Here is a 16,724-nt window from a genome sequence, read left to right on the forward strand (position 1 = left end):
ACAGAATCACTCTGAAATGAAAGTACAATTATGCAATTTATTTTATTTTTTTTTAAATAGATTGCAAACCCAACACGGTTTGCAGTGTCGGGCAGCGGCACGGCTTTATCGCGGGGCGGGCGCACGGGGGTGGCTCCTCCTGCTGCACCCCGGCCCCGGGCAGAACCTTAGTTATACACTGCAATCATGCATATTCATGACATGTTTACATATTCATTGTTATTCTCTTTAAAAATTGGTTAAGTTTTCTCTCACTTTACACAGAAATCCCTTCCCACGCTCAGCTCTCTCCTCCGCCCCTTTCTTTTGGGTCTGGGCTGTGTTTGGGGCAGCTGGTCCGTGAGTCGGTGGTCACCATCTCCCGCTGCCGGAATTCCCTTTTCCCCACGTCACTGCTGCGCGTGTTCCCAGCTCAGAGAAACGTGGGAACCAAGTTTATCCGCTCTCTGGGATGCTCCCTGCGAGGGCAGACAGCTCGGGATAAAGAGTCTCCCTTCTGATCACTCCCAGCAGCTTCAAGGGTGCTCATCTCGTTCTGTTCCTTAGGTGTGTGCAAACAGTTACTAAACTCTTCATGAAATTCTTACACAAAATTTTAACCCCTTCATTGTTGGATAACAATTTAAGCTGGGACAGAGTTAGTTTTCTTCTTAGCAGGTAGAATAGCGCCGCGGTTTGGATTTAGTATGGGATTTGGCATGAGAAGAATGTTGATAATACATTGAGGTTTTTCGTTGTTGCTAAGAAATCAAGGACTTTTCAACTTCCCATGATTTGCTCGTGTGCAGGTGCACAAGAAGCTGGGAGGGAGGAAAACTAGAGCAACTGATCCAAATTAGCCAATGGAATATTCCATATCATGGATCCTGGGCTGCATCCGAAGCAGCGTGGCCAGCAGGTCAAGGGACCTGCTCTCGTGAGACCTCTGCTCTGCTCTCGTGAGACCCCACCTGGAATACTGCGTTCTGCTCTGGAGTCCCCAGCACAAGAAGGACATGGAGCTGTTGGAGCAGGTCCAGAGGAGGGCCATGAGGATGATCTAAGGGCTGGAGCACCTCTGCTACGGAGACAGGCTGAGAGAGTTGGGGCTGTTCAGCCTGGAGAAGAGAAGGCTCCGGGGAGACCTTCCAGAAGCCTCCCAGTACCTAAAGGGGCTACAAGAAAGCTGGAGAGGGGCTTTGGACAAGGGTGTGTAGTGACAGGACAAGGGGCAATGGCTTTAAACTGAAAGAGGGAGATTTAGATTAGATAGAAGGAAGAAATTCTTCCCTCTGAGGGTGGTGAGGCACTGGCACAGGTTGCCCAGAGAAGCTGTGGCTGCCCCATCCCTGGCAGTGTTCAAGGCCAGGTTGGATGAGGCTTTGGGCACCTGGTGTAGTGGAGGGTGTCCCTGCCCATGGCAGGGGGGTTGGAACTAGATGATCTTTGAGGTCCCTTCCAACCCAAACCATTCTGTGATTCTGTGATTCTATGATCATATGACGTCATGCTCAGCATATAAAGCTGGGGAAGAAAGGAGGAAGGTGGGGACAGTCAGAGCGATGGTGTTTGCCTTCCCCAGTAACTGTTACACGTGATGGAGCCCGGCTTTCCTGGAGGTGGCTGAAGCCCTGCCTGCCCATGGACGCAGTGAATGAATTCCTTGTTTTGCTTTGCTTGAGTGTGCAGCTTTTGCTTTGCTTATTAAACTGTCTTTATCTCAACCCACGAGTTTTCTCCCTTTTACTCTTCTGATTCTCTCCCCCACCCCACCGAGGGGTGGGCAGCTGTGTGGTGCCGAGTTGCCAGCCAGGGTTAAACCCCGACAGCTTAGCAGGAAGAGCTTTTCCTCCAGCACTCACCTCCTCCTCCCTGCTGCCACATCACTTGGTTCGGGTAAATGTCACTTGACTTTGCGAGTGCGTTGTGAACTCTTCTGTTCACGGGAAGGAGATGAGAAGGTTTTGGGGAAAATGGCTTGACTGAAGAAGTGAACGGTGCTGGTAATGGATTTTTGCACCACGCAACTTCAAACACCTAATTTAGGCGTCTCCTTAGGCTCCCTCCCTGCCCACGGTGAAACACAAAGCTCCTCAAGAAGACAGGGATACCTACACCAGGGACCTGCTATCAACTACTCTTGGTAGAGGACATTTTCCATCAGCTGCCCAGCCAGTTTAGCCTCTTAAGCCAAGCACCTAAGCTGGTACATAAAGTCAGTTGGTACAATTAAACCCAACTGCACAACTTTCTGATAAACTGAAGAGCATTAACGTGGCAACGTGCGGTTCATAAAAACACCACTTCACACAGAACTTCAAGCAGACCCCCGGTTTGTTTTCTTTTTTAAAGAAATACATTCTATTTCTCTTTCCCAGTCAGGATGGCTACGTGCAAGGGAAGAGCAGCTCCCTGAGGCTGAGCCTGGGGCACCGCCAGTCAGGCAGCATCCGCATGGAGATCCCAGCCTGAAGGAGGTGGCTGCACCATGTTCCTCCAGCACAGCTCTTTCACAAGAAGAAGTTTGATAACTCTTCATTTTCGTTTGCTCGACACAATCGTTTAACAAACTACTGAGAGAAGAAACACTTCCTCGAAATCAAAAGAGCTGAGGGATTTTACATTTTTTTCTGAAAGTCAACCAGGTGTAGGTCAGGCCCATTGTAGGTTACACAGGTTCTGGACTCCTTGACCTCCCTCCCTTTAAACTGAGTGCACAACTAAGTCCACTTGAGAAAGAACAATTGGCTCAACAAATTTCCTCTTCTTCAAAGCCTTTATTTAACACAGAGACGGGGGCACGTGGAGGCAGCAGCAACTACAATTAGCAGAGGCTGCCCACAGATCACCAGGCTGGTGGCACCAGTACTTGGGAAATACTGCCATGTGCCCTAAGGTCTTACCTTAGAGGTTACAACTAACCCATAGAAGTCACTAATACAGGTTTTCAGGCCAATTAAAAAAAAAAATATATATCTAATCTTATAAACTGACACCCCTCTCCCGTTTTCCAGCCTCCTTGAGCCTCGGCCCGGCCGTTCCCTGGTTACAGAGGAAGGCACGCTGTCTTTCAGCAGAGCTATGGAAACCACCCTGCCTCCTAATGGCATTGCACAACAAAACCACAACTAATTACTTCTAATTGGATTGGATCTTTTCATTTTGATTATCTTTTCTATAGCCGCAACAGCAACGTTTCAAACTCCTATACGAGCACATGGGATGTTTTGCAATCCAGCTTGGTGAGGCACAGCCACATGGATTTGTTCATTCAGGAAAATTGTGATGCCCCCATATACGTGCACATTAACTGCTCAGCAAAACAGAATGCCTGCACATCCAAGTCCTCTCCCACACACAAGCAGAGTGCAGTATTCCACTTTTCTTGTGAAGAACCAGATGTAACCAGCCAGACATTGAATTCCACCAACCGAACAATGCCTCGGATGAATCATTGGCAAAAACGGTCCTTCCAGGCTCCATCAGACCACTCCAAGTGAGGCGGATAATTAAGGCAATTGGAAAAGCTTTTACTGATCAGCAGCGTTCTACAGAGTAACTTTTTTCTTTGTATCACATGTATTGGCCATAGTCAGCCCCTTCTCACTCTGATTTTGATGCTAATGGCATTCAGTTTTTTAGAAGACTGATCTTCCTTCCACTGGCTAGGGATGGATTCCCCTTAAGCTGTCAGATCAGAGCATCTCCTCACTGGTCAACCTTATTTTCATCTTCTTAATAGTTAAAATTCTCATATAGCATAACAAGCCTTTTGATTCTTACATTAACAACAATTTCACTGGTGTTACTGGAACAGCAAGGCACCGTTTACACGAAGGCACTATTTAGCCTTGTGAGCTGTGACTGGAAGATAATCTTTATGAACGCTAAACAAAAGCAGATTTTTTGCTTCCAATCGACACCGACATGTGCCGGGATAGGAAAAATGGTGAAGTTCCTCCAACACGAATTGACAGGACTGCTTCATGTGGAAATTGGTTAATTTGATTTGTGCCTCAGCAGGGATATCCACCATCACCCACATGCATGTTTCTATAACAGATAAGACTCGGGTTGAGTACTTCCTCTAACGGATCTCGTATTTGACTTCCTCTTGAACGTGAAGCAGTCTGGACAGTGTTCACCTTCAGAAATGACTCACAGTTGACAAAGGAAAGAAAGCAGAAAGGGTATTATGTTGGGCAAGATTTGTTACAACAGTTATGCCAGAGCTTTTATTTTCATAGAATCATAGAATGGTTAGGGCTGGAAGGAACCTTCAAAGGTCATCTAGTCCAACCCCCCTGCAAGGATTTTAGACCATTATATTTATTTTAGACTATTAACTTGTGCTGTAGCATACAACAAGCATTTAATACTAACCTCACTAATCAAAAAAGGCCCTGTATAAAGAGCTATTTAAATGTTTGATGAATATCAGCAATGTTTCACCATGTTTCTCAACATTAGGAGAATACAGTGAGAACACACGAGTTTGAAACATTGCTATTGCAGCCGTAGAAAAGATAATAAAAATAAAAATGTATTTTCTTTACAACTTGGCAAATTCCAATGAGCAATTATAGAAGAAAGACTTATTCAATATTACATTATGTAACTGCTGACACTGAGAAAGAACTAAGAAGCCCTTTGCTTTCCATCTCTGTGAAAACTATGAGACTTTGCTGCACGGGCAGTCCCCCAGCCCATCCAGCGATGGCTCAGCAGGTTGACCTTGCCACGTGCTCTTAACTATGTGAACAGAGAGGTGTTTGTAGAAAACAAGGACATGCACTGTAATTCACAAACCTTGCTCCTCGAAGATAAATCATCAGTTGCTTTGCAACTCTGTCCTTTATTAAACAAGCTACGTTATTTACTGTTGATGTATATTAAGAGGGAAGCTAATACAAAGCAGCCTTAGCTTCAACCAGAATATCTTGGTACTAATGCATTAAATAATTGTCATATTTCTCATCTTTCTTGGTGTACCCAGCTCTGTTTTGAAACTGGCGAGTCTCACAGGAAAAAAAACACTTGCATAAAATCTGTTCAAAGCCAGGATCTACAATAACTTCTTTTAGACAGGGCTATTTTGACAACTAATCTGCTTTTAGTCTACAGCTGCATTTAACTCTACATCTTGACAGTTTCCTCCAACTTTAAAATTTAAGTGGAAAAAGAGTGTATACCCCAGCAAGAGGTACAAGTCATGCGTAGAGCTAAGTGACCACAAGGTGAACGCCTGTGGCTGGACTGCTTAGGAAAGCAGATGTCACATAATTCGTGAACCACTGGAACCTCCATTTGCTTCTGAAGATCAGGGAAGAAACACCAAAGAGCTGGTAGGAACAGCAAGAAAACCACTGGGCTCAGCAGACCCTTGTCCTGTTATTTATCACTTGCTACATATTTCATCCTGTGAGGGCCAGTAGGTAGAAATTACGTGCAATATATACACAGTCTGATAGGACTTTACACGGGCAGATGCACGAGCAACAAAGGGGTTTCAACTCTCTCCCTTCTCATTTTGCTTATACAGCTGCATATTTTCCAATATTTACAAATTCTATTTGGAGACACCCGCAATGGGGCAGAACATCAGCAGGTGCCTCTGGAAACGCTGAATATATGTGAGGAATTAATTGAAATGATACAGTATATTTTGTTCTTTGAATTATTTAGTTTGTTTCTCTATATGCCAACGCCATACCTGCAAGGTTACATGCAAGACAATCTTCCACTGGCTGGCACTTCCCTCGTGCGTGCAGAAAGTTGAGCACAACCTGTGCTGGCAGTGCCGTGCTGCAAACAGTGAGCACCTTACACCTCCTGCAGTAGGTTTTCATGGTGATGCTAACGTGCAACACTGAAGAAAACCCCAGCAGACTCTTCAGGAGACTCAGCAGAACTCCAGGAAGGAGGTATCAGTTTGCTGACCACCACCACCACCAAGTGGTTTGCACGTGGAAGCTGTTAAGCCCAGAACGTACTGCTCGTGCGCTTACTGAGATGCTTCTGAAGGGACGTCATCATTAAAAATTAATATTTTCTAAGGCTGCAACTAACATCTGAATTCATTGCTCACGCTGATGTCACCCATTTGCTACAATACAGCAGAATGAGATCCCATCAATAATATGCCATTTTGGATATTTTTAGCTTTGTGGTTTTGACCAACTCCATTTTTCTAGCTCAGGAATTAAATTTTCCTTTCAACATGCAACTTCAGGAAAATTACTTAATGCATCAAGATATACTATGAAAATCACTGGCGACTATTTATAATCAACTGAAAATATTTTTTTTTATTTAATTATAACTAAAATTTACATTTTTCTAAGAACCTTAGGACAAACAGAAATTTTTATGCTTTATAAAGCACCTTTTTCATTAACCATCTGTCTCCCTACAGCACCTGCAACTCAAGGAAAAGGGGCACTAATCGCAAAACTAAATACAAATAAATAAAAAATTCCTTAGGGAAAATATGAAGCGTGAGCAAACAATAAACAGCAAGGAGTCCACGAATTCCAAACACTTATTTTCAGTAAGCCCTTGTTTGTAGAGATCAGGTTGCTGGCTTGTTGGACAACATTTCACTCTGCAAACTCTAGCAGCAGGCTAGAGGCTTGCCCAGAGGTCTGGAAGTGCCCGCTAAGTGGCTCCTGGGTTATTCAAAAGGTCCCATTAATGCATCAATCCTACAGCATGTCTCAGCAGGCAGGAGGCTGCTTTGGTGCTTGTTGTGGTGGGAGCACCTGAGGAGCAGCAGAGAGGAATTGCAGCGGCTCCAGCCAGGGAGTCAGACTCATCGGGAGCCCAACTGAAACGCCTCTGGGCAAACACACGTGGGGTGGGCAATAAGCACGAGGAGTTGGGGGGGGGGGTGGTGCCTGTGGGGGTATGATCTTATTGGCAGCACGGAGACGTGGTGGGATGAATCCTATGACTGGAGTGTCGGAATGGAAGGGTACAGGCTCTTCTGGAAGGACAGTCAGGGGAGATGAGGAGAGGGTGCTGCTCTCCATGTCAAAGACCAGCTGCAGTGCATGGAGCTGCACCTTTGGAGGGATGAGGAGCCAACCGAGAGCTTATAGGTCAGGATTAAAGGGAGGGCAGGGACAGCTGACACTGCAGTGGGGGTCTGCTACAGACCACCTGACCAGGAAGATCGAGAGAATGAGGCCCTCTGCAGACAGATAGGAGCAGCCTCACGTTCACCAGCCCTGGTCCTCATGGAGGACTTCAGCCACTCTGATATCTGTTGGAGGGACAACACAGCAGGGCATAGGCAATCCAGGAGGTTCCTGGAATGCATGGATGATAACTTCCTTCTCCAAGTGGCAGAGGAACCAATGAGGAGAGGTGCTTTGCTGGACCATGTTCTCACCAACGAGCAGGGGCTGGTGGGGAACCTGATGCTCAAGGGCAGCCTTGGCTGCAGTGACCATGAAATGGTGGAGTTCAAGATACTTAGGGAAGCAAGGAGGGTGCACAGCAGGCTCACTACCCTGGATTTCAGGAGAGCAGACTTCGGCCTCTTCAGGGATCTCCTTGATAGAGTACGATGAGATACAGCCCTGGAGGGAAGAGGGGCCCAAGAAAGCTGGCTAATGTTCAAGGATCACCTCCTTCCAGCTCAGGAGCGGTGCATCCCAACAAAGAGGGAGTCAGGCAGGAACACCAGGAGGCTGCATGGATGAACAAGGAGCTCCTGGACCAACTCAAACACAAAAAGGAAGCCTACAGAGGGTGGAAGCAAGGACAAGTGGTCTGGGAAGAATACAGAGAAATTGTCCAAGCAACCAGGGATCAGGTTAGGAAAGCTAAAGCCCTGATAGGATTAAATCTGGCCAGGGACATCAAGGGCAACAAGAAAGCTTCTATAGGTATGTCAGGGATAAAAGGAGGACTAGGGAAAACGTGAGTCCTCTCCAGAAGTAAATGAGAGACCTGGCTACCCGGATATGGGGAAGGCTGAGGTTCTCAATGACTTTTTTGCTCCAGTCTTCACTGACAAGAGCTCCAGCTGCACAGCCCAAGTCACAGAAGGCAAAGGCAGGGACTGGGAGAAGGAAGAACCGCCCACTGTAGGAGAAGATCAGGTTCCAGGCCATCTGAGGAACACAAGGCTGCACAAGTCCACGGGATCTGATGAGATGTATCCACGGGTCCTGAGGCAACTGGCAGATGAAATTCCTAAATGATTATCCGTCATATTTGAGAAGTCATGGCAGTCTGGTGAAGTTCCCATTGAAAAGGGGATACATAGCCCCTCATCTTTAAAAGGGAAAAAAGAAGACCCAGGGAACTACAGGGCAGTCAGTCTCACCTCTGAGTCTGGCAAGATCATGGAGCAGATCCTCTTGGAAACTATGCTAAGGCACATGGGAAAAAAGGTGTTGATTAGTGACAGCCAGCATGGCTTCACTAAGGGCAAATTGTGCCTGACAAATCTGGTGACCTTCTACGATGGGGTTACAGCGTTGGTGGATAGGGGAAGAGCAACTGACATCATCTACCTGGACTTGCCCAGAGCATATGACATCCTTGTCTCTAAACTGGAGAGACATGGATTTGATGGATGGAACAGTTGGTCGAAAAGGAACTGGGCTGGATGGTTGCACTCAGAGTTGCAGTCAATGGCTAGCTGTCCAAGTAGAGACCAGTGACGAGTGGTGTTCCTCAGGGGTCAGTACTGGGACCAGTGCTATTTAACATCTTTGTTGGTGACATGGACAGTGGGATCGAGTGCACCCTCAGCACGTTTGCAGATGACACCAAGCTGTGTGGTGTTGTGGACACGCTGGAGGGAAGGGATGCCATCCAGAGGGACCTTGACAGGCTGGAGAGGTGGGCCTGTGAGAACCTCATGAAGTTCAACAAGTCCAAGTGCAAGGTCCTGCACATGGGTCAGGGCAATCCCAAGCACAAGTACAGGCTGGGTGGAGAATGGATGGAGAGCAGCCCTGAGGAGAAGGACTTGAGGGTGCTGGTTGATGAGAAGCTCAACATGAGCCGGCACCGTGCGCTGGCAGCCCAGAAAGCCAACTGTGTCCTGGGCTGCATCCAAAGAAGTGTGGACAGCAGGGCGAGGGAGGGGATTGTGTTCTATGATTCTATGATACATCTGGAACAGGAGGATTTAAATTCACTGATGGTGCAAACTCTGCAAGTAGCTGTGGGTGTAACTTAGTGAAGAAGTTCAGGACAGCACAGCTGTACCAACAGAAAGCAGAATATAAACCAATGTACTGGGCCGTCTCTGATTTTTTTTCCTGCTACAAAAGAAACATAACCACCCCCCCACTACTCTCCCACTTTACTCTATGGAAAGTATTGGCCTCAAATTACTTACCCCTCCAAATGCACCACCACCATCTGCTCCTGGCATCGATTCCACTGAGCTGGTGCTTGCTATCTGAGAGAAACAGAATGACACAGAACAATTTCAACACGGACATTCTTCCTAAAATATATCAAACACTGCAAAAGAAAACATGGCATCATTTGCTTTTAGCCCCTCAACTATTTGCTGGTGAGTTTGCTGTAATTGCACAGGCACTCAGCCACAAAGCAAGTGCTTTGTGTCGTCCGTGGATTCCGAGAAGGAAGAATATTTCCTCCATTCAAATAGTACTCGGTTAAGTTTTTCTTAATTGCAATACATCTGTTAATAAAGGTAAATTTTGTTATTTATTTATCATTAATAAATGCAAACTGGCATCTATATGTATTCAGTGCACTGTAAGTGAGGGCTTTTTGGTGTTTCTACAAACCTGCAAGGATGAGGTGTCATGCCAGCCAGGTGAGCCCTAGTTTCCTTTGACAGAAGCAGAAGTAATCAAGATCTGTCTTATGATTTTATAACTACAACCCACCTTTTCTTAGAAACTACAACGTAGAAAAATAAGTGTTTACTGTAAAACTTTGTCTTTAAAAAAATTAGAAAAAACCTTTATTGCCCAACTTGCCTGTTTCCTTCTAATGATATCAGCTGGACTTATAAATATGTAACCAATACATACAGAGGGCAAATAACAAGCTTATGGACACCAAAATCATAGGCTACATCCTAAAAGGAAAACCATATCATCTGTCATTCATTTACAGGGAGTCTGCAAGTTTACAGAAGGTTCTGCAGGAAATACAACTTAACTAAAGGGAAGCATCATGTACTCAACTCTGGCCAACTATTTCTGCCTCTGCAAAAACTCAGCAACCCTTGGCTCTTCGCATCATCTATTCCCCAGTCCTGTGGAAAGGGGTTTCTTTCCACTAGAATCCTAATTAACCCAGGTATTTAGATCCCTCTGCCTAGTAAAAGGACACGTGTGCTGTGACATGGGTCCTGGGAAAGGAAATGAAAAACGTGGAGAGAAAAAGGGGTTTGAAGAAATCGAGAAAACCTCCAGCAAGTTGAGGGAAAAGAGCACATTTCTCTAGCTGCCTGTTCAGATCCCCATGCCCTTTTAATATTTCTTTGGAATAACGTGCTAAAATATCAAATACCCTCTGCTCTTAACCTGGAAAAGATTTCAAAAGGGCTTCTCCCCTTCGTGTTACCATTACCACTGCGAGTAAGATTTAGTATGCAGGAGGACAGTTATTCACGTTTGTCAGAACTACCCCAGAGCTAGAGGAAGGAACAGAAACGAGGGTGGGAAATAATGATGATTTAACAGGATCTAAAAATCATGATTTAACTATCAGAAGCATTCCCAACTCTCAAACCTTAGAGATGCCACTTCTGCAGAGCTCAGCTCTCTGCGGCACTCTTCCTCGCACAACTGAGTCCTTCCCCTGCACCACGAGCCTCCAACTCTTCTGAGATGCAGCAGTGGAAAAAGAGGCCCTTTTCCTTGGGAACACTTTTAGATGGCTTTTAAAAAAAACCTTCACATAGCCTTGAAATGCTGCAGATGAAAATGGAAAACAGGGAAACGAGTGTCCTCCCTCTGAAGGAACTAAGCCACAAGGGACCCTGAAGCTTTCTGAAAAGACTTCTTTAAAAGACCACTGCTGGAGTCACTCTGCAGGGGACTGACTGGCAATGGCTGAATATTGACCTCGTAACAGGTGGGAGTTATCACAGAACGGTTTGGGTTGGAAGGGACCTCAAAGATCATCTAGTTCCAACCCCCCTGCCATGGGCAGGGACACCCTCCACTACACCAGGTTGCCCAAAGCCTCATCCAACCTGGCCTTGAACACTGCCAGGGATGGGGCAGCCATAGCTTCTCTGGGCAACCTGTTCCAGCGTTTCACCACCCTCATTGTAAAAAATTTCTTCCTTCTATCTAATCGAAATCTCCCCTCTTTCAGTTTAAAGCCATTGCCCCGTGTCCTGTCACTACACGCCCTTGTACAAAGCCCCTCTCCAGCTTTCCTGTAGCCCCTTTAGGTACTGGGAGGCTGCTGGAAGGTCTCCCCAGAGCCTTCTCTTCTCCAGGCTGAACAGCCCCAACTCTCTCAGTCTGTCTCCATAGCAGGGGTGCTCCAGCCCTTAGATCATCCTCATGGCCCTCCTCTGGACCTGCTCCAACAGCTCCATGTCCTTCTTGTGTTGGGGACCCCAGAGCTGAATGCAGCACTGCAGGGGGGGTCTCACGAGAGCAGAGCAGAAGGGCAGAATCACTCCCCTTGACCTGCTGCCCACGCTGCTTTGGGTGCAGCCCAGGACACGGCCGAGTTCATCAACCGCTGCAGATCACTGCACAGGCAAAACCTTAAGCATCAGGTCAAATGTCAGATCTCTGCACCTCCAAGAAAACGTAAGTCTTCTGCAGGCAAATTGCAGGCTGAAGATCAACCTTAAAGCTTGTATGAGCATATGTAAGTCAGCAGGGAAAACAAAAGCCTGGTAAGAACTACGTGCAAAGGCACACACTGGCCATGGAACTGAAAATAATCCTAAGCACTGTAACGTATCATGTGTGGCAAGGATGGGAGAAAAGCAATTTGGCTATTTTTCTACAGGCTTATTAGATCCAGAGTTCAACATCTAGTAGCTGTTAGAGATTCAGCCTGGAATCCATGAGTGCATATCTCTTTCTTGACTCATGAGAGTAAATAAAAGAAAGATTATTGTCATTTTCTCCTCTAACGCATGCTGCCCAGCATTCCATATAGATGATGAGAAATGTATGGTGGATGCTGCCTGCAGCAGCGTATTGCTACTAAGAATGCTCTCTGTATTTGTCCAGCTTTCCTTACAGAACTACCTTTAGCTCCTTTTAACTGACAGCAACTTCTGCAACACTTAGCCATGACATCAGTTTTCAAAGCCAATCATCTAGATAAACTAATCTCCTAAAAATACAGGTTAGCATTCCAGCATAAAAAAAAATTAAGGTGCCTACTGCATTAATATCACAGCCAGCAGACAAACCAGGCTTCTGCTCTACTTGACTTTCATGAACGTAGAGTATAAACACGTGGCTACACCATTGACACAGACATAAAATAAAATGGAATTTACAAAGCAAGATAATAATAATGAAGTTGAATAGACACTGTGTCTTAATCGGATAGAAAGAAGCCTGCTTATTAGCAAAAGGTTTTTTTCCATCAGAGCATCCTGGGTCTGAAGGCAGCCATGAATTAACTTAAAAATATGGGCATGAATGGATTATTTGCCCATTTTTTCCGAGTACTTTTAGGTGATGAATAGTTCATGGTCAGCAAGCTGTGCCATATTGTGAAAATGGCTCATTGCACGCTGCTATGAGCAACAGGACCCTAGACTCTGCAGAGGTTTGCAAAGACCTCCACTGTAAGTCTGATTAATGCTGGGATGAAAGGAGTACCTAACATCTCTCCTCAGCCCCCTGGGAAACCAGTCAGACAAAAATCGAGCACTATGGAGTCACTGAATCAGATCTGGGAAATGAAAGGTTTCAAAAATGGTTAGGTATCAACAAAAAAACTCAAAAACCCAAACCAAACCAAAACAAACCAAAAAGTTTAGGAAGGCAGGGAAGGGGGAAGATAAAAAGATCCCCAAGTTTCATCTCTGTTGATGGACCTTCTCTCCCTGTGCTCCAAGATCTACCGTGTTTGACCACTGACATGATCAACAAACAGGCAGGTCTGCACAAAATTCCTAAAAATTTCCCTCTCCCAGGCCCTGTCCTCTTTAGCTTGTAGGAAATGACTCTGGCTAAGGTTATCACCATCATTTTCAAGTCGAATGAAGAGCTATCATTATCATTCTCACATAAATGCTTCCAAAAGAAAATTCCTAACAAACACAGCATAGAGTAATACGTTACAGTTGTAGAGAAACAGAATAAACTTTCCAGACTATTTTGCATATTTAGTTGAAGAGTATTCTTTCTGAAATGTATCTATTACCTATGAGACAATATTTAAAAAACCTTTTACAATGCATCAACTTCCTTTCAACTCTTTAAAACTTCTAAAATAACGCTAAAATAAGAAAAAAATAAATAAACCCAGAATGCATCTCTGAGGACATGGGGAAAGGTAATGAACAAAACCTCCCAGGCACACAAGCATCATTCCAGACAGCCAACCACTCAGAGAATTGAGGAATGACACCTGTTATGCTAAAAGACCTGGAAAACATGACTGATGGGTCCCTTGCACTGAATTACCTGTCATAATTTATTCCATACCTGCATGGTAGAGTAACTATGCCTGATACACATTTGAGAGACAGAGAAATGGAGCTGACTGTACCGTAACCACAGAATGGTTTGGGTTGAAGGGACCTCAAAGATCATCTAGTTCCAACCCCCCTGCCATGGGCACGGACACCCTCCACTACACCAGGTTGCCCAAAGCCTCATCCAACCTGGCCTTGAACACTTCCAGGGATGGGGCAGCCACAGCTTCTCTGGGCAACCTGTGCCAGTGCCTCACCACCCTCATTGTAAAAAATTTCTTCCTTAGATCTAATCTAAATTTCCCCTTTTGCAGTTCAAAGCCACTGCTTTAAACTGAAAACATTGCTTGTCCTGTGTGATGTCGTATGAAAACCAAGAACAAGAACACACTATTTTAAAGTTAGCTGTGTAAGTTTAGGTTAATGTTGGCAAAACTGCTACAGTAGAGAAGGAGCATTAAGCACTCATACTTACTGAGGAATCAGGAAGATGCTCCTCTTCTTGAGAAAAAGAGCTATTGAAAGCTCTAAATGTCTCACTGTTCTGTTTGTGCTTTTCAATTGTTGCTTGAATGACCTGCGACAAAAATTCCAGCAAAGACGAGAAGCGTCACAAAAGGAGTCTTGGAAAAATTCTCTCATAGGAAGATGGTTAGGATTACCATTTTAGTGAAAAACCCTTACGCTTGCATAAATGAAAGGGAAACTCAAAAACCTCAGTAACTACGAGTTGTTGCGTTAACTCAAGACTGCCGTCAGCCAGCGGCTCTACAAGCCAGACTGCAAGGACATACAAGCTCATCTCTGATGCCTCAGTCCCTTCTCCCACGGGGCTTGAGGACAGCAGGAAACTGGAACCCACTCGAGGCCCCTGTACACTGCCTGGAGACGGCGGGTCAGCAGTGGGACCCTGACTGTGGCACCACGTTTCTCCATAAGCAGAAGGACTGGACTACCCAGCTTCCTCACACAGCCGCGTTCATGCAGAACCCCAAAAAGACAATTTGAAAAACAGAAGGTGCTGACTGCATGGTGATTTCCACCCATATGATAATGGTTTTGTATTAACCTGAATCCATTCCCTCTTCTCCTCTTCTGTTCTGTTAAAACAAAAGAAAATACAGAAAACATCGTAATTCTACTTCCTCTATTTTCAGTAAATTCAATTCACATCTTCACAGCTTTACATCCATCAAGATTTCAGCTTTGCTATCCACTGTTTTATAAGCATTATTAAAAATTAATGACCTCAACTATTACCAAACAAATGCCAAAAATGTTTGAATTATTAATCCTGTGGAATCTGCAAGTACTATTACAAACAGCATTCAGTAAAGCAAAGCAACGCAGGACTTTGACATACCCTGACTTAGGACCAACAAATTCTCTTGCATATGCAAGTTTGGCATCTCTAATGCTCATCTCCCGCTTCAAAGCTATGTCATACTAGTTCAGCCATATCCCCTACATCATAAATTTCTACCCAAACATTCACAAACCTCAAAAGACATAACAAGCACCGTACCTGGCTTGTAGTTCCAGTGATCTCTTTTTTCCTGTTATTGAAAATGTATGAGCCACGTTTTGCTTGGCAATTTCTTGGACCTGTAAAGAGAACTTGTCAGCTTCTTAATCGTACCTATCACCTTTCAATCATTTTTAATGACTTACAAATATATTCATTCTTTGAACTACTTAGTGGAAAGGATCACTCAGAATATGGTATGAGGTAGAAAAAAACCCAAAGGATTGTTTCCAGAATTACTCATCTTGCTACAAAACTTCTGAATCTGTATCACCAACCAGTCTGCCATAGCAGCAGGGGAGGTGACAAGGGAAGGCTTTCAGACAAAGCATTTTCTTACCCACCTTTGGATTATTACCTCATAATAATTAAAAAAAAAAAAGAGAGATCCAAAGCTGGATTTTAGAATTCTTTTTATATTTCTACACGCATATATTGTTACATTTTTGGATTCTGACACCATCGAGTGGGGAAGTATTAAAAGGGGGGAAAAGAAGAGATGCAAACCTGCAGTCCTGCAATGTCCATCTTCTCTCGAACGCTGAACTTCTGCCCTATCAGCCTCAGCTTTGGCACACAGTACAGCACCATGCTGTTAAACTGCAACGAGGGGAGACGCTAAGTTAAGGAATCACGTGCTGGAGAGAGCCCGCGTTCTGAGTTTAGGACGCTGTTGGGTTTCCCTCTAAGATGGCTCTCAAGGAGAGATTTAAGGAGCAGCTAGGCACACGGATTATTCATAGAATCATAGAATGGTTAGGGCTGGAAGGGACCTTCAAAGGCCATCTAGTCCAACCCCCCTGCAAGGAACAGGGATATCTCCAACTAGATCAGGTTGCTCAGGGCCTCGTCCAACCTGGCCTTGAACGTCTCCAGGGATGGAGCATCCACCACCTCTCTGGGCAACCTGTGCCAGTGTTCTACAACTCTCATTCATTACTGGAAAGAAGTGGACAGACAGAAAGACATCAGCCAGCCACCTCCTGCTCCTCTCCCTCTCTCTGGTACCAGTTTGGCCACCCTGACAGCAAAGGAGAGCTACTCTCCAGTGCCAGCGAGAGCCGGTCGACACTGCGGTACGGCTGGAGACGCCTTCCCGGGCGCTCCCCAAAAACGCAGCCCGTGAGCAGGGAGCCGGGACACATCCCTTCGGGCCCGGCAAACCATCGGCAAAGGCACAAGCGTGGAAAAAGGAAGGAAACCCTCAAGGAAAAGGCATCAAGAGAAAACTTTTTGTATGTGAGATGAGGAAGATGGAAACGTACCGTTTCGCAGCACAACTCTGGACACGAGAGCAACGGAAAAACTCACCAGGAATAAATATCTGTCCTGTGCTGTGCCGTTCTTTGCTGAAAGTTTCTGAATGTGTCCTTCTTTAATGAGCTCATTGGCTGGGTTAACAATATCTTCTTCACCACCCAGTCGCTCATAGACTTCCAAAAGCTTGTGCATCTTTTCCTGCAAGTACAAAAACCCCCGCAATGTAAAAAAAAAAAATATTCCACTTGGTCTATTACCCACAGTATCATTTCTGTGGTAAAAGTAAACGAGTAGGAAAGAAAAGAGTTTTTCACTTTCACTACAGCT

General features: G+C 45.2%; 1 protein-coding gene across 1 annotated transcript in view; it reads right to left on the minus strand.

Annotated features, from left to right (window-relative positions):
• FGD3 (FYVE, RhoGEF and PH domain containing 3) overlaps window positions 1–16,724 on the minus strand; it is a 59,339-nt gene that overhangs the window by 12,465 nt on the left and 30,150 nt on the right. The window contains 6 exon segments of the mRNA XM_086619292.1: window positions 9,327–9,403; window positions 14,088–14,189; window positions 14,682–14,712; window positions 15,138–15,217; window positions 15,645–15,737; window positions 16,449–16,595. Coding sequence (XP_086475418.1) covers window positions 9,327–9,403; window positions 14,088–14,189; window positions 14,682–14,712; window positions 15,138–15,217; window positions 15,645–15,737; window positions 16,449–16,595 — 530 coding nt within the window.

The sequence above is a fragment of the Tauraco erythrolophus genome, chromosome 12 (assembly GCF_009769465.1).
Source record: "Tauraco erythrolophus isolate bTauEry1 chromosome 12, bTauEry1.pri, whole genome shotgun sequence".
NCBI lineage: Eukaryota > Metazoa > Chordata > Aves > Musophagiformes > Musophagidae > Tauraco > Tauraco erythrolophus.